Source organism: Microtus pennsylvanicus, chromosome 14 (assembly GCF_037038515.1).
Source record: "Microtus pennsylvanicus isolate mMicPen1 chromosome 14, mMicPen1.hap1, whole genome shotgun sequence".
Classification (NCBI taxonomy): domain Eukaryota; kingdom Metazoa; phylum Chordata; class Mammalia; order Rodentia; family Cricetidae; genus Microtus; species Microtus pennsylvanicus.
The window spans coordinates 71,283,961-71,306,500 of record NC_134592.1 but is presented as its reverse complement, the minus strand read 5'-3'; the positions used below and the strand labels follow the sequence as shown (position 1 = coordinate 71,306,500).

The following is a 22,540-nucleotide window of genomic DNA, read 5'->3' as shown; positions in this document are numbered from 1 at the left end:
AACTATTGCCTCTTTCTAAACAGCTAGGCTCTATATTAACACTCTTTCTTCTCATGTTCATGTTGCCTAACTTAAGAAATCAATGGAAGCAAGCAATGCTTCCTACCATTTGAGTGGCTCTAATTACCGAATAATGACGCATGATCTTGGGGAAAATCTATGCCCGGCACTTACAAACTATTATGACCCATTTAATTTCCCTCACAACCTTATGAGGGTAGTATTGTTTGTTTAATATGATATGGAACTAAGACACAAGGAGATGAAGAGACTTTCTCAGAGTTCCCAGACTCCCATCATCCTGCTCCCAGTGGGCAGGCGATGGGCGTCCTGCTCATCCTACAGTTCACACACAGAGAACCACTTTTCACCCTAGTTTCCTTGACTTTAAATGAGAGCAATGCTATCATTTGAGATGAATGCTGGTGAGCGTAAAATAACATGCCAGGTACTCAGAGGCAGTCAAGGGCAGAGGTAGTAAACCCTTCTCTGTGTTCACACACCCAGGGACCACTCCAGGAAACCTACAGTCGGCTGCGCTGGGGCTAACATTTCCACAGCCTTAACCAGAACACACGGATAAACACCAAGTAGGTAGAATTACTATGACGACCATATGGCACCTGACACCTTCCGGATGTTACGGGGGACACAAATCATGTATATAACTCGATGTATATGATCCTTGAAGACGAACAGTCTTGGGATCTGTGACAGCTTGTAGAAACGAAGCATAGCAACCAAAACTGTCACTGACTGCCACCTGAGAGGCACCTGCTGAACTTTAACAGACATCTGGTAAACCTCCCCAGTAGTAGGCTACAGATCTCCTTCTGGGGAGACAGGAATATAACAACAGCACAAGGTAAGGACAGTAAAATGCTAAAGTACATCTTCAAGCACGTCTTCATTTGGAGGGACCTGAAGCGATTCCATAGCACAAAGAACTGGTTTTACTCGGTGGGGGAATTTCGTGTGTGAATACACACACAGTCCATCGCGATCGAGTGGTCGTATCCCAGCACCCATGACTCCAATCTGAATTCAACCAACATCCACCCAACTTACATTTTCAAACAGTGCTTTCCTCTTTCACGCATTATTTTAAATTGTTAAAGAAAGAAAATTCCTAGGACAAAATACTGTGTTGCAGTAAACTACATCTTCAACTTTCCTCTCAGTTTTAAATTGAAATTTGGCATGATACAGTTTGTGGGGGGAAACTATATATATATGTTATTTATTCTAATAGTTGCTATTAATTTAATGTATCTTATAATATTTATCATTTTCTTTATTACTTTGATTGGGAAGTAAATTCCATCCCAATATTGATATAAACATAAAATAAACATATATATATATATATGTGTGTGTGTGTATATGTATATATAATAGAATGGTTTAAGAAAAACAATTTTTATTAATTTAAGAAAATACCCCCAACATAGTAAATATGAATAAATTTCTAAATAATATATCAAATATACCTAAATATAGAATTTTCTATATACTTTGAGATAAAAGATACATTTTACTTTAATGTATTGTAAAGTTTATTTCTGTGTATGAAATGTACTCTTTTTAAAAACATATATATTTATTATCGTCTGTATGATGTTTTGCAGCATACACCTGTGTACCCCAAGCATGCCCAGCGCTCTTAGAGGCCAGAAGATGGCATCAGATCCCCTGGGACTGGAGCTCCAGGCATCTGTGAGCCATCATGTGGGCACTGGGAATCAAGCCTGGGTCGTCTGGAAGAGCAGGCAGTGCTGTCAGCTACTGAACCACCCTGCAGCCCCTGACGTGCGTCCTTTGCGGCAAGGTGGGCACTGCATCTGTGTTTGTGACAGCAGTTTGGGAAATTACTGTTTTCTCAGCAGGTCATTTTCAAAATGCAAAGGGACTTAAAGGTTAGTTCCATCCTGAATTCCAAGTGAAAACCCATTTCCAAAGATCTAGCTTACCACACATCATGTTACATGTTCAGTTCATCACACGTCATTACACACTCAGTTCAGCACACGTCATTACACACTCAGTTCATCACACATCATGTTACACACTCAGTTCAGCACACGTCATGTTACACACTCAGTTCATCACACGTCATGTTACACACTCAGTTCATCACACGTCATGTTACACACTCAGTTCATCACACGTCATGTTACACACTCAGTTCATCACACATCGTGTTACACACTCAGTTCATCACACGTCATGTTACACACTCAGTTCATCACACGTCATGTTACACACTCAGTTCATCACACGTCATGTTACACACTCAGTTCATCACACGTCGTGTTACACACTCAGTTCATCACACGTCATGTTACACACTCAGTTCATCACACGTCGTGTTACACACTCAGTTCATCACACATCATGTTACACACTCAGTTCATCACACGTCATGTTACACACTCAGTTCAGCACACGTCATGTTACACACTCAGTTCAGCACACGTCATGTTACACACTCAGTTCATCACACGTCATTACACACTCAGCTCATCACACGTCATTACACACTCAGTTCAGCACACGTCATTACACACTCAGTTCATCACACGTCATGTTACACACTCAGTTCATCACACATCGTGTTACACACTCAGTTCATCACACGTCATTACACACTCAGTTCATCACACATCATGTTACACACTCAGTTCATCACACGTCATGTTACACACTCAGTTCATCACACGTCATGTTACACACTCAGTTCATCACACGTCATGTTACACACTCAGTTCAGCACACGTCATGTTACACACTCAGTTCATCACACGTCATTACACACTCAGTTCATCACACGTCATTACACACTCAGCTCATCACACGTCATTACACACTCAGTTCAGCACACGTCATTACACACTCAGTTCATCACACGTCATGTTACACACTCAGTTCATCACACATCGTGTTACACACTCAGTTCATCACACGTCATGTTACACACTCAGTTCATCACACGTCATGTTACACACTCAGTTCATCACACGTCATGTTACACACTCAGTTCATCACACATCGTGTTACACACTCAGTTCATCACACGTCATGTTACACACTCAGTTCATCACACGTCATGTTACACACTCAGTTCATCACACGTCATGTTACACACTCAGTTCATCACACGTCGTGTTACACACTCAGTTCATCACACGTCATGTTACACACTCAGTTCATCACACGTCGTGTTACACACTCAGTTCATCACACATCATGTTACACACTCAGTTCATCACACGTCATGTTACACACTCAGTTCAGCACACGTCATGTTACACACTCAGTTCAGCACACGTCATGTTACACACTCAGTTCATCACACGTCATTACACACTCAGCTCATCACACGTCATTACACACTCAGTTCAGCACACGTCATTACACACTCAGTTCATCACACGTCATGTTACACACTCAGTTCATCACACATCGTGTTACACACTCAGTTCATCACACGTCATTACACACTCAGTTCATCACACATCATGTTACACACTCAGTTCATCACACGTCATGTTACACACTCAGTTCATCACACGTCATGTTACACACTCAGTTCATCACACGTCATGTTACACACTCAGTTCAGCACACGTCATGTTACACACTCAGTTCATCACACGTCATTACACACTCAGTTCATCACACGTCATTACACACTCAGCTCATCACACGTCATTACACACTCAGTTCAGCACACGTCATTACACACTCAGTTCATCACACGTCATGTTACACACTCAGTTCATCACACATCGTGTTACACACTCAGTTCATCACACGTCATGTTACACACTCAGTTCATCACACGTCATGTTACACACTCAGTTCATCACACGTCATGTTACACACTCAGTTCATCACACGTCGTGTTACACACTCAGTTCATCACACGTCATGTTACACACTCAGTTCATCACACGTCGTGTTACACACTCAGTTCATCACACATCATGTTACACACTCAGTTCATCACACGTCATGTTACACACTCAGTTCAGCACACGTCATGTTACACACTCAGTTCAGCACACGTCATGTTACACACTCAGTTCATCACACGTCATTACACACTCAGCTCATCACACGTCATTACACACTCAGTTCAGCACACGTCATTACACACTCAGTTCATCACACGTCATGTTACACACTCAGTTCATCACACGTCATGTTACACACTCAGTTCAGCACACGTCATGTTACACACTCAGTTCATCACACGTCATTACACACTCAGTTCATCACACGTCATTACACACTCAGCTCATCACACGTCATTACACACTCAGTTCATCACACGTCATGTTACACACTCAGTTCATCACACGTCATGTTACACACTCAGTTCAGCACACGTCATGTTACACACTCAGTTCATCACACGTCATTACACACTCAGTTCATCACACGTCATGTTACACACTCAGTTCATCACACGTCATGTTACACACTCAGTTCATCACACGTCATGTTACACACTCAGTTCATCACACGTCATGTTACACACTCAGTTCATCACACGTCATGTTACACACTCAGTTCATCACACGTCATGTTACACACTCAGTTCATCACACGTCATTACACACTCAGTTCATCACACGTCATGTTACACACTCAGTTCATCACACGTCGTGTTACACACTCAGTTCATCACACGTCATGTTACACACTCAGTTCATCACACGTCGTGTTACACACTCAGTTCATCACACATCATGTTACACACTCAGTTCATCACACGTCATGTTACACACTCAGTTCAGCACACGTCATGTTACACACTCAGTTCATCACACGTCATTACACACTCAGTTCATCACACGTCATTACACACTCAGCTCATCACACGTCATTACACACTCAGTTCAGCACACGTCATTACACACTCAGTTCATCACACGTCATGTTACACACTCAGTTCATCACACATCGTGTTACACACTCAGTTCATCACACGTCATTACACACTCAGTTCATCACACGTCATGTTACACACTCAGTTCATCACACATCGTGTTACACACTCAGTTCATCACACGTCATTACACACTCAGTTCATCACACGTCATGTTACACACTCAGTTCATCACACGTCGTGTTACACACTCAGTTCATCACACGTCATGTTACACACTCAGTTCATCACACGTCATGTTACACACTCAGTTCATCACACGTCATGTTACACACTCAGTTCATCACACGTCATGTTACACACTCAGTTCATCACACGTCATGTTACACACTCAGTTCATCACACGTCATGTTACACACTCAATTCTACTCCACTGTGTGCATTAACAGTTCCCAGGCTACACGGCAAACCGCATACCTCTCTCTGAAGACCAATGACAGAGTATCGGATGAGGGGACGGTTTGGAAATCCTCTCGGGTCCCATGTTTTCTAAGATGACCACAGGCTTAGCACGTACATTTACTAGTATGGACATTCCGAGATAACTCCAACAACTTCACCGAGACATAAACTGCGGCACAGCGTTGAAATTGACACACGGGGTGAATCCATGAACACACTGTCCATGGCTCTTGCCCCCCCCCCAAACAAGCAACAGCTCTCTTCCCTGGGAGCATCTAGACCTGAGCCAGGAGCCATTTAAAACATGGACAAGCAATGACCACCTACTCCCCTGAGAGACTGTAAGGAGCTCACCAGCCAATTCCTACCTGAGCTAAAGGGCAGCACCTCTTCAACATGGGACCTCTTAGGTGACATTAACAGCGGGTCCCTAAAGGTTCCTAGGCATACAAGGGAGTTCTCCAAAATCTATTATTGTGTGAATGGGTGTATTTACATTTCCAAACTATAAGAAGTAAGTATGGTTCCATGATTACAATTTTAATTATAGAACCTACTCACAGAGCCTAGCTTACATTCAGCATCAAGCCACGTCAGACCTCAGAGCAGGCAAGCCTCGTTAGTGTCTACACTGAGAAGGTGAGGACAGTGTGGTGCAGGAAGGTTGAAGGGCGAAAACTGGTCCACTGGGTGACATGTGCCTCCTCCATGACACAGACATGACCGGGAATCAATGGGATATTCTGTCATACGACAGTAAAATGCAGCCCACACATGTAGGGAAATTGAAGCAAGAGCAACAAGCTCACGGTGGACAACTGTAGGCTCATTAAACACTGTTTCCTCATCGTGCTCCCCTTCTTCCCTTTGGAAGCGTGATGTGTAATCTACGCCATCGTATGTTGTTTGGAATGGTGATTATAATCTATGCCACCATATGTGATCTGCTTTTTGTTTTAATTTTACAGGGGGTTACAGTTCAAATATTAGCTTGAGTCTCAGAAGAGACTTTGGACTTTTAAATGGTGCTGAGATTGTGAAAGACTATGGGGACTTTTGAAGTTGGACTGAATGCATTTTGGATTATGGCATGGCCACAGGCTTATGGGGTTAGGGAGCAGAACAAGAGGGTTTGAATGAGAATGGCCCCATAGGCTCATATATCTGAATGCTTAGTTCCCAGTTAGTGGAACTGTTAGGGATGGATCAGGAGGCATGGCCTTTTGGAGCAGGTGTGCCATTGAAGGTGGGCTTGTAGGTTTCAAAAGCCCACACCAGGTCCTCTTGCTTTCTCTGTCTGCAACTTGTGGACCAGGTGTTAGCGCTCTGCCATGGCTCGAGAGCCATGGCTGCCTGCCTTCTGCCATGTTGATCATGGACTCACCCCTGAAACTGTAAGCAATCTCCCAGTTAAATGTCTTCTTTTATAAGTTGTCTTGGTCATGTAGTTTCATCACGTAAATAGTGGCCATAAGACAATGTCGAAATGTAGACCAGTTTGAACAAATTACATCCTGAAAATTTCAATATTTAGTAAAAAATGTCATTCAAAATTTAAATGCCAATATTATTCTTCTTAAAAATCAATTGTTAGCTGGGAGTGGCAGTGCACACACCTTTAATCAACACTCAGGAGGCAGAGGCAGGCAGATCTCTGAGTTTTAGAGGCCAGCCTGGTCTACGGAGTGAATTCTAGGACAGCCAGAGCTACATAGAGAAACCGGCCCTATGAAAACTAACTAAGTAACTAAATAACTAAATAAATACTAATTGCTACCCCTAATGAGGTTGGCCATCAAGAACCATAGTATCTTCTGTTTGATAACCATGTAAGAGACATGATTCAGAAGAAACACCTTCTGTAAACATTGGTCAATTCCAAGACCTGGATGCAGCCACCAAAATCCTAGGCTCCAAAACTAAACTCCTACTGATCGCAGTCATTGAACTTCGTGAATACCTTCCTTCATCAGATGTAACAGATAGCAGTTTCAAATAAACTATTTCAAACTTCACCCTACCTAGACTATGACTAAGCAGCACTAAATACTTAAGAAGTTAATTTCTGAGATGTTTCAACTAATTAGGACTGGATAAACATTAATGTTTACCTAACATTTGGCTGGGCTTTTCAGAGAGTAGTAACAGCTTAGTCACGGCTCCCAAGTTTAAGAAGATCAATTCAAGCCGTATTATTTGAGCCTGCAATAAATAGACGTATTTTCTTGGAAAAATATCTATTGTTGTAGTAAAACTTGAGTTTCCTTTTGAGCCAGATTGTATGATTACTCGTTTATATTGTTCTTTCCGCAGGAACCTACACACCCCCTGTTTGCATCCTGTTATTCATTGTGAGCTTCCCTTTACTTCGTTACACTGCTTCCTAATAGAGGGACGGTGGGACCGACAGTGGACAGGCACCCTTGGGACTGTCAGGAGCACCACGTTACCCGGTTTGCTCTGTGCATGTGGGTCCTAGGCTCTGCTCTGACACACTGCGGGCCCACTGATGGTCCAGGGAAGATGGGTAGTCATTTTGGTTTTAACTGATTTTTATCCCCTCAATTTCCATCTAACTCTGTGCACCTATACGGAACAGCTCAAGGTATTGCTCAAAGTGAATACACACCATTAACCCCCGTCACACACACACACACACACACACACACACACACACACTACACTCTGATAGTCTTCCTGAAATTGTCTATTTGGGTTTTTACTTTCATAGGCAAAGCAAACAACTTTTAAAAACTAGCTCTGGGCACAGTGGAGGCCAAACTAAAACATGTCACAACTTTTGTAACACATTTGCTCCAATATTGATTCCTTAGTTAAAGTGACTGAACCAGCATAGGACAGGCATTCTTTAGAAGGTATCTTTTAACAAAATTTCCAGCTACATTTCATGTACACCGAAGTGTTAAACCAGCAAGATGGTTAAACACTAAGGGTGATGTAATTGATGAGGAATAATAATTCAAACAGGTAATGGACCTGAATGAAACCCCAACTTACGAATGAAGGGCTGAGAAAATACTTTTAATATGCCTGGGACACTACAGCATTGCTAATAAGGCAGTCTAAACACGCATGTGTGTAAAGATACATACATCTTAGAATATATATATATATGTGTATATATATATATATATATATATATACATATATCTTAAGGATAGGGACTATGTAGTACTTACATGGCGTCATAGTTATTCAAGTAGCTTTGGTGTCTTCCCCTTACTTTCAAACAAGGGACAATGTGTATATTTTCTCACACATATATACACACAGACATAAACATTATTTTTTTCTACATACACACATATCAACATTCCTCATTACAAAGGCACAAGAAATGACTCATGCCAATATTCCTTTCTCAGAGTCGAGAGAGGTCCCTGGCCTGCACATAAAACTGTCTAAGGGCAGAGGTGCCGCCCACGTCAGGGAGGAGCGAAGGGCGTCTGGTGTGGCAGAGCACGGTGTGTGAGCAAACACCAAGGGTCAGGATACAGAGCCGCGGCTCAAGCTCAGGTTAAGCAGCAGTGGCTCCAAAGCATTCCCAGCCATTCTTCCTTCTCTCACTAAACCTGCAGATGAGGTGACTCCCAGAAATCCCCAGAACCCTTCTGTCTCTGTCCCCACCATGCTAGGGGTATAGGCAATTCCAAGCTTCTAGGTGGGCACTGGAGATTTGAACTCAGATCTTCATGTCTGCACAGGAAATCCTCTCTTATCCACTAAGTCACTGCCCAGCCCCAATCACGGTCTTCAAGTATCTTGTTGTTTCTTTGTAAAAATGAAACCTGAGCATAACTCCTAAATACATGACTTTCAAAGGATGATATGGCCTACCATTCAAACGGCTATATTTGTCTGGTGAATGAGACAGGAGGGCTAATTGACCATGGTTACAAATTTAGCTTTGTCACTTAACTATTGTTTATGACACAAACCATTTTCACCCATCAATAGTTTTTATAGTCATCAACATTAAGAGAAGCACACTTAACGTTAGTATTTTACAAGCCATTGCTGGGAGGGTCAACCCTGGTGTCTTACCATCAAAGAAGCTCTTGGCCCTCAGGTAGCTAACACTGAGCCGGAGGACGGAGAGTTTGTCGAGCTTATTAATAACGTCTTGTGGGAAGGGCAGCAGGCTGGCCAGGCGGTCCAACTCTGTGTTCAGTCGGTCTCTGTGTCGCTTAGAAGGATTGGATTTGATTCCTTCAGCGGGGACAGGCTTTACTCTGAAAAAGAAAGCATCAAAGAGCCTTTAGAACACACAGCAAAAATTACATTCCAACGTCTCCTCAGACAGCGCTCTAACAGAACGAACTTTAAAGATCGACTTCAAGCTTACACAGGTCTTGCCCACATCTCCCTTTGATAGCTTAGTAACAGGGAATGAGGACACCCTTCACTGGTGTGTCATTAAAAGCTCACCGACTCATCACGGAGAAATGTTAAATATGTCTTACAAAAGCGCTTACTCACTTCACATATATGCAGTGTAGTAGTTGCCAATGAGCAAGGCTACTAGGCTTTATTTTCCTTTTGAAAACAATTGTTAGCCATGGCCAAAGCAACGGGAAGTTCTTTACTGCGGCGTACCGAAATCACACTTTTGCTTTCTTCCAGGGACGCAGCCCTCCATTGCTTCTGAGGATGGCAGAGAAGCCAGAAGCAGAAGGACCAGTGGCTTCCTGTACACATCCCACTCCAAACAGCTTCCCCCATCCTTCTGGAACCTGAAGATGCTCCACTATCTATGTAATATGGTCCTTAAACACAGACAGGAATAAATCCGAATGCAGGTATTCATATTTGCTGCATGTCAAATACTAGAGGCAATTGCTACTCTCATCCTGGGCTAAGCCTACATAATGATTAGGTTTTATGGTTTGCATCTCAATTAAAAGGCCGAGGAGACCCTGACCATGTAGTGTGATGTTCCCTTGAGAGACAAACAAAACAAAACACAAAGAAACAAAGAAAAAAAAAGATATGGGTAGAAGATGAACCTAGGTTTACAGAAAGGTCTTATCCGAGATTTCAAAGTGAAAATCAACAACTTAAAGTCAGTTGATAGATCAGCAGACACCACGTGAAAACAGAGATGACATTAAATGACAGGTGAGACGACCCGGTGGGAAGATGTACCCGCCACCAAGGCTGCTGAACAGAGTTCAAGTTCCAGGATCCACATCGAGGAAAAAGATAATGGACTCCCCTATGCTGTCCTGATATCCACAAGCACACCATGGTCTGACTGCGCATTCACGCATGCACACACACACAGACTCACACACACACTTATATACACTCACATACACACACGCACGCACACACAGACTCATATGTACTCAAAGACACACTTATATACACTCACATACTCACACACAAACACACACACACATTTTAAAAAGAAATTAAATGAAATTGGAAAAGCAAATGAAATTTTAGATCACATCTCTACACCTTGGCATAAGCTCCGCACAGCGAAGCCACTGACGACATAACAATGAGGTCACAGGGTCGTGCAGAGCAGAAACTGACTGGGTAGAGCGGCACTAATCTGGCTGAAAATGCATTTCTAGGCAATCTATATCTTCAATGACACAAACGGAGAAAAAATATTTCAAATAGAAAATGGATGAAAATTCAGAATTTTACCAAGCTTTTATATTTCTCTAGAAAATAACTTCTTCAACAACATGGCTTTCTATATTAGAATTCATACTATTTCTGTAAAAAAAAAAAGGAGTAAAGAGGTATAGAGATTAAACATCAATACTTTCTTTAAGGCGTCCTTATTAAACAGAAATTGGTAAACTGTTTCCCTATTTATTTCTCCCAGTAATATGCATATAATAAAATTTAAGTCACAGCTAATAATCATATTTCTCAATTAACCAATCCAATTTCAATCTTCATTTATAATGTGTATCTACCTCATTCTGTAAGTCTCTCTGGTGGTTAATTAAAGATGTCACAATTACTAATTTAGATATGTCGTATCCTGGACTGTCCATAAAGATGTTATTGTACTATATCAAAAACTATTGTGGGAGCTCCATAAAATGAAGAGCTGCTTTAGAAGAGATATTCACATATAAATGACATCTGACCCGGACCCTGGGTAAGGACGGAGTGGGGTCTGAAGCAAGGAGGTGAGAAGGAGGAAAATGTGTGAGGGGGAACACGGCAGAGGCCACATTGCTTCAAGAAACACCGAATGCCCGCCCTGTACGGATGCAGAGCCCTTAGATGTGAAACTGGCACACGAACCCTTTCGTTCTTGTGTTGTCACGGGGCACAGGGAATAAACCAGTGCCCGCACAGTGGGTACATCTGTTGTGAAGCAGCCTACAGCAAGGTTAAGGAAAGATTGGTGGAGGTGCCGACGGTGACGGACGGGGGACGTCTGTCTGAGGTTTCGGTACTGACGTGTACAAGATCAAGGAGGGCCTGGTGCAGCTGAAAACGGAGGAGGAAGAAGCAAGTCTTCTCAGAGCCATGGCAGATAACTGAAGCTATCGTAACCTCTCAGCTGGGGTCTACCCTAGGAGTTCTGCATTTTGCCAAGCTGCCCTTGGTCATGGAGAATACGGACAGCAGGGCAGGGCTCACTCGAGTCCCAATTCTGTCATGAGAAACTTCTTTCTAAAACACAGATCCAAAGGAGCTTCTCTGATATAACTTTTAGTCAGCCCTGGGCTCCCTGGCTAACAGAACCCTTCGTGACTGTTCTGCCTTGTATCTACCACTTTGGCTTTGCTTTATCTGGCCAAAGTCTCTTACACCATTGTACTCCAGGGCTGAGAAGTCCCTTCCAGCTATCAACATGTACTTTGGTGCCTTCATGCAACTCCTTGATCTGACTCACTCCCTTCAAGTCTACAATGAAGCCTTTTAAAAAGCCTTTTTATGACCTGCCTGGCAACAGATTGCTACCCTGTCCCATGTCTTCTGAATCTTACCCCGAATCATCACGCAACCTTGCTAAGGGATGAACCATACAAATAACTGAACGTGAAAGTCTTTACTTGATCTGGCTATCCACGCGAGATGGCTTTGCAGTAACAGCCAGAAATTGGGAGAATCATATAAACAGACACAAGATCCCTACGACGACACAGAGAAGTAACACTGATCGAGAGCCACAGGCCATCTAGTGCTTCTTGGGACGGCTTCTTGCAGGATTTAACCCTGCACTAGATTCTGAAACTGTTACTTTCCACAAGTCAAAAGCATCCACCATTTAATGCATTGCCATGGACCTTATGCAATGTTTAGCATGGGACCAAATTTATAAAATTGTGAAATAAAGTTGGACTTCAATTAAGCAGTAAAGAACCTGAAGCTTGGATTAAGGAGAAATGGAGTTCAGATTCCTGAAAGAAAGACTTTAGGATGCTGATGGGGCAAAGACACAATTCATGATTTGTTTAAAGATTAACCTCAAGACTCCTGTTCCCACCTGTCGACCACAGGCTCCAGCTGGACGCAGGCAGGCAAGCTTGTTTGAGAAGTCCAGCTCACTGTAGCGGGTGCTGAGTTTTAATGGCAGGCTGTCTACAGTCTCCAAGGACCTACCAGGCTAATCTACATCTGCTCTGCTCATCATTTGTACTTGAAGCAACATGGGGGAAAAGGGAACAATTCGAGTCAATCATAAGTTCGTGTTATTGTAGGTGCTTGGCAGTGCAAACTGTGGTCTCAGTTATCCCAGACAATTACAGTCATGTCTTCTAACAACAGACACCATTGTATCTCCCAAGCTCATTCTCTTAGCTTTTTCCCCTGCAACGTAATCTATTCCCACGCCTTGAGTATTTGCATATCTCTAAGTCTCCTCCTGTGCTTGAATGTCCTCATTCATACCTCATGGAACCTGGGTTCCCCTTCTTATTATCTTGTGGGATGCTACTCTCTACCCAAGAAATCTGAAGGAGTTCGTAACAAAGCCCTCTACTACACCAGCTACACGCAGCTCTTTCTTTCTCTCACTAGCACGATTATGATAAAAATCAGACAATAACAAACACTGCCCATAACACCAAGATATCCACAACATCCGGGCACAAATCCTCTTCAACCATTGAGCTGTGCAATTACAGCAGAAGTATTTCCATACTGAGAGAGCCTTTAGGCAAAAATATTACTTAGGAAACTACTATCAAACAAGCATTTGGCTTTAGGGTTTGTAATGTTTACTGATTTCCACAGTCAAGCCTTTACATATTGGTCACGACTGATGCTCAAATTCCTGCTTCCTTCACCTTTCTTGAAGATTGTATTCAGTTTATCCTCTCACACAGACTAAGATTTGCTATGCTGTTACTGCCGTTACTTCTATGGCCTTAGTACAGAACCACGATACTCTCTTTTTGATTGGATTTTAAGGCCTGCTCCCTGAGATGGAGCCCATAGCTGACACTCAGTGAACACAAGGGCCTGTGGCTAGATGAGCTATGGGGCCTTGGGGAAAACCTACTACCATTATTCTGTTAAATGGACACAGCAATAAAATGACTCCTAATGATTTACTGCCACACCCATAGATTAGAGCATTGCTCAGCTCTCCTGACAGAAGCTCCTTGTTTCGCTGGCTAGCCATCAGCAGGAACCGACAACTGGCAAATGCGTAGAAGATAAAGAAAAAGAGGATTAAAAAGTGTGTTCAACCCTAATTCAGAGGTTTGTACCACACCCTCCCCCACAATGCCCCGGGATCTACATGGAAGAAGGGGGACAAATATCCTGAGAGCCAAAGAGGGTCAGTGACATCAGGGCAGAGGACATATCAACCCCACAGGGCCTGTAACAACACACAAGGCCTACAAATGTTCCAGCCAGCCACAACCCAGCAGGGAGGAGAGCAGGTTAGCCTGAAGCTCCCACATCCAGCTGAGAAGCGATTGTTACCTGATTGCTGCTTAGAAAGAAAAAGCAAATTTTCTACCATGGAGGGACACACACCCAGGAGTAGCTGGCCCCCCCAAAAATAAAGTAGATGGATTTTAAGGTCTATGTAGAATGGTGAGGAGGGGAGTTGGGTGGGTAGGGAGGTGGGAGGAACTGGGGTAAGTTGAGGAGGGGATGAATATGGTCAAAATACATTGTATCAAATTCTCAGAGAAAAACATAGTTTTAGAATGTGGAAAGAGAGTGAAGAAGATACCTGACTCTGGCCCTCATGTGCACACGTGTATGTGCATACACACACACACACACACACACACACGCGCGCGCGGTAGGTAGGTAGTGTTCAGAATGAAGAGAACACTCTCAACCCTCAACCCCATGCTCTGTTCCCCATCTGTTCCCCAGCTCCAATGTACGGCGTTCTCTGAACGAGAATTTCACATGTGAACTATTATAAAGTATGTGCTTAATTTAAAATGAAAGGGGCGCTACATGACATAAAGATGAGTTTCATCGCCAGGCTGGTTCAGCTTGATATTTTATTTCCCTATATGAGACCAAAGGCATCCACAGACCTTCTACCTGGAAGTCACACTGAGTCAGAATTCTCTTGTCACTGTCCTGTTCCTGCTTTCTAGTTCTGATGGATTCTTTACTTTCCGGATGGCTTTAGCTAAGGAGAGATTTATGTAAACAGCAGGAGCTCACACAAGAAACACATACCAAGAAAAAGAAAAAAAAAGGAAAATGAAATACGTCCTAGGAATGGTGAATCTGCAGGTGACCCTGAGCACAGGAGGGATGCTGTCTCTTCCTTTCTCTTAAGCATGTGCACAGTCTTTCTTAGCATTGCCCCTCGAGCACACACAACAGATCCAGCATAGCACAGTCATCAAGGTAAGGCCAGGATAATGTTAAGTGGTAACTTGGTAAACTTCAAGCACTTGCTATGTGGGGGCTCCGGTCCCCGCAAAGACAACTGTGACAGGAGCAGACAGACTTTACAGCAAGGCAAGCAAGGATGCTGCATTGCTTAGAGAAGTGGGTCGGTTAGCAGGGATGCTCAAGAGTCCATAAAGATGCAGGCCTCTAAACCATGTGTTAAATCTAAAGACATTCGGGACTCATGATGGCAGGATACAACACTTTCTGCAACTACTATTCTCTTTCATAAAGACAAAAGGGGGGGGGGCAAAGGCAGAAATTCTGCTCTCATAAACCTAAGACACTGGCCACAGATGGAAAAGAATATGATGGTGGGGGATGGTAAGAACTACCGATGTACACCAGGAAAATGCAATCACAGGACATTACTTATCTCAGCAACAGAGGATTTTTACACCGTCAAAAACATGAAGCATACATAACCCAAGACTCGGAGGCTAGGGAGAAGTGAGAAAAATGCCAGAGACATGGGATGCTAAAGTCCTTAAGGGAGGCATCAAAGACAATGCCCAACGCACTGAATGTCAGGCACCGCTGCATGTGTGTTACTGACTTTTTAAATGTGTATGCATGTTAGAGAGATCTAATTCACAACAAGAGAAAGAACACAGTAAAAAGTTGAAAAGTCAGTTAATACAGGAAGGAGACAATCCAAAACCCACACCCTATACTGATCCCACCACTGCACACGAGCCCAGTTCCAACACACAAGCTCAACCACCTCCACCATTTGCCTGTCAAACTGGTAATATTTTTAAGTGAAATACGCAGATAGAGGCATGTTTCATAGACAACCAATGGGGATGTAATTCACAAGAAATCCTATAATAAAGTTTGTCACTATATCTGAGGGTAACACTTGGTTCAACCTTAGAAGTAGATGCCCACCTTTGTGACCCCAATTTCTATCTGGAGAGGTTTGTCCTATGGAAATCACACAGTTGTACGGGAATTTTCAAATGTCCAGGGTGTTCTCTAAAACACCAGTTAAATTACTGAAATGTTAGAAATGACTGGATGTCCCCTAGAAAGGAAAATACGGAAGTTACTCAATAAAACACCACACAGCTATTAAGAATGCTTCACAGGGAGATGTGTGTCCCTGTGCAGGAAGCTGGGGAAGGGTCTAGGAAGAAAGGACAAGAACACAAGGCAGGAGCTGAGCAAGAACAGATCAAGACCTCAGATGGCAAGTGGGCTTTCTCTGCCTCGGTGTTTACAAAAAGATGCGGCAGGCAAGGAGCAATCCCCAGGACACAGGCTGTCACGCCCACCGATTAACCTTCACCTAGGCCGTCCTGCCTGTTGGTAAGAACATCACGTTTTGGAGCCAAAAACTAGAGATTCAATACCCAAAGCCTGGTTTTTCACATACTCCATGAACCAACTTTGAATGAGAAATAATAATATCATCCCATGGTTCTACTGTGAAAGTGAAACTAAACTGGAGGGAAATCCTGTGTTCAATGCTCCTATCAGCACATATTAAGAAAAAAAAAAACAGCATTTTTCTGCTACTTTACACAGCTAAGCCAAATGAATTAAGTTCAGGGGTTTGAAAGCAGGAGAGGGCCGTGGAGATTTGCACAGTGCCCACTTCTACGTCACGGTGTTAACTAACAGAGGACACCACCTGTACTGAGCACACTGGCCGGGAAGGGAAGAGACGGCCATGTCTGTAAGGGCCACCTCAGGCCTGCCACACATAGCTAGGAGGACGTAGGTAGACAGCAGGCCTTCGCTCAGGTCTTAGGCAGCCTTCAGCTTTACCAGACTTTCTGCTTTCTAGCTCAGTTGTAAGACAGCAGGAGACTGTCCTAACATTCTTAAACCACGGGAGCGGGAAAGGGAGCGAGAAGGACCATGGGGCAGGGTGGGGAGTGGAGACAGCCTAGGATGAGTTGCAGGAGGGGAAAAAATTAACACAGACAAACAAACAACAAACCCGTGACCTGATTACCAGCAGTGAGAAAGGAGGCCTCGTCCAATAGTCTGGATCTGAGGTTTCTTCTGCTCTGTTTGATGTGAGCCCTCGTGTTTGGACCCATCCACAGGTTAGTTAACATGAGGCATATCTATCTGCAGCCTCAACACAGACGCTCTCTCAATAATGCTATCTGAGAGAAAGCAGTGAAGGAAAAGATGAAGTGTCCGGAAGGACCTAGAATTTTAGGTGCTCTCTAGAAGAGGACAGCATACCACAGCTCTGTGGAAAACTTGGCATTACATAATCTAACGAAACTTTTAGTGAGGTTTGTTGTACAGGTGAGGCTTGCAGGGTTTTAACAGAATGATGGGAACACCAATAAGGTAAAAAGCTGCTTGCACTGGTTTCCTCAGCAGCTCAAGTGACTCCTGAACGCCATTGTCCCGACAGCCAAGAGGGCCGGCTTGCTGGCCACCAGGACTGCCTCATCTTCAAATGCAGATGTTACTGAACATCTGTTGTTTGCTGACATGCTTTACTAACTTTCCAGGAACATCATCAGCTGAAATAGCAGAAACACCATTTCTGTCTTTCAAAAGCTTCAACAATGTATTAAAGTTATCAGTGGCAGAGTAATCATCGGGCGGTAGGCTTTCCAGCCCTCTTCACGCGATGAAATGTTCTTTCCCAAGGAGAATAAGCAAGAACAGGATGAGTGAAAACATTTGCTCACTTTCTGGGGCAAACTTACTAAGTGTGGAGCAACTCGCTAAGAAATGTAGCAGAAGATTCTACTCCTGGAGGCTGTCTTTGAAATTCTGTCCTTGAAGATGAGGATAAAGACTGCTTCAGAGTCTTTAATTTCCTAACTTTCATTGCACCAAAGAGGAAGGAAACAGCTATTCACAGTCAACTGTATACAGGACACTGGTCTGGGATGAAACTCAGTTCCTACTAAAGATGACTGTCATGGTGAGACCAGCCACTAGAGGGCGCTAATTCTGCCTCCCTATCCTGACTTGAATGTGCTTCAGGTTCAAATGTTGCCTATTTAAGTCCAAATTCTCAGAGAACTGTATATTTAAGTGGGCATTTTGTTAAAACCGTAAAATAATGGTGCATATGCTCTTGGAGTAAAATAAAATGGCTATCCCGTAAAGGGTCTATGTTATGAGAAAGCATGGTCAACCCAAAGATGTGTCTTTCCTGAACTTGCGGTATTTGGGGCCTCCCTGCACACAACCTCTTCTTTTAACTCAAGGATTCATATTAAAATTTAATAACCTAATTTTTAAGAGTGAACTTAGATTCGGTGCCTTATAAAGTTAGCTATTTTCCACTCAGGGGAAAAACGTGAGAACTTTCACTAGGTGATCTAAGTGCCAACACTGAGCTCTTGTGCAGAGCAGGCTGGTGACCTTTAAAACACTTGAAAGGTTACAGCCGACCCACAGTGCTCAGTCAAGACCTGATGAGCTGCAGCTAGGAACCAAACAAAACCAAACACAAGTCAGCGGGGACAAGAGTTTAGTTATAAGAAATTATCAAACGCAAGTATATTACAGAAGTGAGGGAGTAATAAAAATACTGAGACAACATAATAAAAGCTGTGTCTTAAAGGGAAGTGTTGTAATGTTAAAAAGGAAGCTCGCTCTATTAACTAGAAACAAAAAAACATTAAGCATTATAACGAATGAAAACCGAGCCCCTGAGCTTCCCAGAGAAAGCATGTTTTGTCCTTAGGTGACACCGTGAAAACAGGTGACTTAAATACTCGCACGGCGCTTCAGATCTCTTTGCCCATGGACATAAAATCTGAGGTACACCCATTTCACCTCACGCTGAGATAGTATTGCTAGTAATGAAAACAGAACACAGGCACTCGAAAGCCTCTCAGACTTTAACCATCGGGAACAAAGTCAGACAGAGCAAACACGTTTTAATAAAGAAAACCGTTCTACAAAACAGCAAACAGCAGAGGCCCAGGAGCCAGGGTCCTCAGAATGGCCCGGCAGGAAACCGCTGAGTCGGCGGTATTTGAGGCTGATACGCTTGTACCGTAAAACTTTCAGATTCTGGTAGGACTACTTACACACAAACATCTCCTCTCAATGCTAATTTAAAAGTCGAGATATGAGGAACTAGGAAAGCTGAAATTGTTAAAGGAGATTAAAATTCACGAATAACCAAACTTTTAAGCGAGTAACCAGTTGTAAGCGTAGTATAAATCTTAAAATGTTATTTTTCTGGTTTGCTAGTATGATAGCTAAGTCAAATTTTAAGCAAAATGCACACTACTGATTGTCTGAGAGTGTCCCTAAACCTATTTATTTAAGAAAAACAACAACTGGGCAATGGTAACTTGTAGAAACACCAAGATAATTATGAGTGAATGCATCAATACAGTCAACTCCTACATGGAAACCTGTTTCAAGTATGGATATCTTTCTCTGGGGAAAATGATTTAAAAGCATTTCCCATCTCACGCAGAAGACTGCAATCACCCTGTTTAAACTGGGAAATGAATTAATTACAGGTAGATACTGAGAATAATTTATAAGTCCAGTTCTTTTTCTTCTTCCTTTTTTTCTTTTTGATCTTATAGGCCCTAAAACTACTCCAAAAGGAAGTGCACAGCTTCGCCAAAGGGTGGCTAAGAAGGCCACCAAGCCATGGGGGCACCTGTCCACTGCACACTCCAACCTGCCACCGACTGTGCTCCGGTACTGAGCCCTGCAAACCTGCTGCCTTGCAAGTAAACGAGACAGCGGAACAGAAAGCTAGCTGCCGCGAACAGAAAGGATGCCTTCAGAGGCCAGGACCCCCTCTTCCAAGCCTGCACGTGTTTAGTTAGCGCTTCCCAGCACCTCACCTCCGCGAGCTGCCTGCCAAGGACCCTACACGTCCTCTAAAGCTCACCAAGGCGGCGATCTGGAGTGGAGGAGGATTTCAGGACAGGCTTAACAAATAGCTAAATAATCCAGAGCGGCCCTAGGTAGGTCAGAGCTGTCAACGAATCGGGGCCAGCCAAGGTCGCCGAGCTGAGAGGGTGCGGCGCCCGGTGAGGGGATGGATTTTTAAATGCATCGACCGGACCCGGTTCCCGGTAGGCAGCCCGCGTGGAGACCTCCCGCCCCCGCCGAGCGCCCGGGCCCGCCGTCACTCACGTTTTCTGCACCGGCTTGCGCCGCTTGCGGCTGGCATAGGTGATGTTGGCGCCGCTGCTCATGGTGCCCGCGCCCTGCCCGCTCCACCTGCGTCCCGGAGGCGGCGCCCGGCCCGCGCTGCGCCCAGGTGAGCCGCCACCGCCGAGGGCGGGACCGACCGCGACGCGCAGGTGCGGGCGACGACGGAGGGGACGCGGGGCTGCCGGGGTGGCCGCCGAGGAGGAGCCCGCACGCTCGCCCGCTCACCCGCCCGCCGCGCCCCGTGCCGGGGCCCCGGAGGCGCCGCGGTGCCCTGGGTCTTCCCGGCTCCCGCCGTGTGCCGCCGCGCAGGGGCCGGCTCCGCTGCCACCTCCCCTCCGAGTCCGTCCGTCCGTCCGTCCACCCGTCCGTCCGCGCGCTCTCCCCGGGCCGAGCCTCTCCCGAGCACGCGCCGGGCACCGAGCGTCGAGGGGACCGCACACACGCGCTGCCGCCGCCGCCGACCGGCTCCTCCGCAGCCGCGACCCCGCGCAGCCCGGCCCCGCCCCTTGGCCACGCCCCACCTGCTCGGTCCCGCCCCTCGCGGCTCCCAGGGGGGCTCCACCCCTCTTCCCAGAGCGTGATGACGCAGCACGTAGTGACTCCCTGTCTTAGCCCTCTTGCAGAGGTTCTGGGGCTTGGGAGGTGTTCACCCTGTACCTGTTTTCCAGCCTAGGAGGGGTGTGAGGCCAGATTATGCCCAGGCAAATTCCTTGCAGCCAGACATCAAGATGGACTAGGCAAAGAGCTTAGCTCCTCCTAGAGTTGAGTCACCTCATATTTGGCAAACAATTACAGCGAGCTGGGAGATAAATACTGCAGCTAGGGAGAGGGGAAGGCTTCAGAAATGCCCTACAAAGCCGAGGCTTCTAGGCTAAGCACTTTACAGTTCTTCCCTCCCACTTTTACTGTAGCTCCACAGTCGATCATAAAATACTTTTCCTCGAAAGTAGCCTAGGAGTGTTGAGGCATTGCAGGCTCGGTACTGGGTCTGGTGTGGTCAGAGTGGAGCTTTTGTCGGTAGTCTGGTAGAGCCGGGGAGAAAAACTGGAATGGATATTTGGGAATTCTAGGAGCAAATCATAAAGCCTTGATGAAGAACTTGATTTTCAATCTGTAGGCAATGGAAGGCTTTTAAAGGTTTCCTTCGGAAGTTGATGTTCCCGCTGCCTTGGGACAGTCACAGTGGGAAACAGTGAGAACTCTGTGACTGGAGAGCGGAATGGATGAAGAAAGAGTCCTTGGGAAACTGATGAGGTGATCCAGGTGCAAGTCCAATGACAGCACTGGGGATGGGGAAGAAGATAGGACTGAGGGGAGAGAGCGGGTAGCCTCAAGAGAGCAGAGGCAGAGAAGTGCATTTTGGGAGTCAGGGGTGATGGTGGCGATGATTTTGATTTGTTTTATACATTTGAAAGACATATTAGAAGAAAGGATACATGACAGCAAAGAAAAAGGATATATCCAGAAAACTAAGAGCCCCAAATGGTGGCGAGGTCGTGGAGAAAGAGGAACCCTTAATTACTGTGGGTGTTTGTGTAAACTGGTCTGGCCACTGTGGAAGTCTGTATGTAGTTTCTCGACAAGTTAAAGACAGAGCTACCTTATGACCAGCTGTACTACCTCTGTGTGCACACCCGAAGGACTCTCGGTCATGACAGCTTAAGAAGTGGACCTAGGTTACTTGCACATCAAGACGTGGAGTTTTAGTGGACTATAAAGGAACATGAAATTACACCATTTGCAGGGAAATGAATGGAACTTGGAATTGCTATGTGAAGCACGGTGGACACAGGACAAATACCTTGTGTTCTCTTTCTTGTAGGTCCTAGAGTTCGATTTGTATACATGAGACTAGGAAGGAGAACGTGAGAAAGGAAAAGGAGCTCTTGTGGGGGTGAGAAGAGAAAATAAGAGGATAAGAGAATACAATGACTTGAAACAGAGCGGGGGCTCCTGGGGAACGGGAGGGGCAGCAGGCACGGGGGGCAAGGAGTTGGGGATCAGAATCAGAGTTTGAAGATGCACACATTTGGTTAAGCCCGTTGATTTGTATGCTAATATTAGGAACAAACTTAAAAGTTAAAAATAATAACTTTCTCAGCTATGTTTCTGGCTGAGTACTAACGGCAGACAATACCAGAGAGAAATTATCACCTGGCTTCATGCTTCCTAGGTTTGGAATCTAGCTAA

General features: G+C 44.6%; 1 protein-coding gene across 1 annotated transcript in view; it reads right to left on the bottom strand.

Moving 5' to 3' along the window:
• Ahr (aryl hydrocarbon receptor) overlaps positions 1-20,459 on the bottom strand; it is a 38,937-nt gene extending 18,478 nt beyond the window's left edge. The window contains exons 1-2 of the mRNA XM_075947649.1: positions 20,330-20,459; positions 9,422-9,609 (exon numbers count right to left, since the gene is read on the bottom strand). Of these exons, the coding sequence (XP_075803764.1) occupies positions 9,422-9,609; positions 20,330-20,391 (250 nt within the window). The 5' untranslated portion in view covers positions 20,392-20,459. The remainder of the gene's footprint in view (positions 1-9,421; positions 9,610-20,329) is intronic.
• Positions 20,460-22,540: the final 2,081 nt, after the last annotated feature.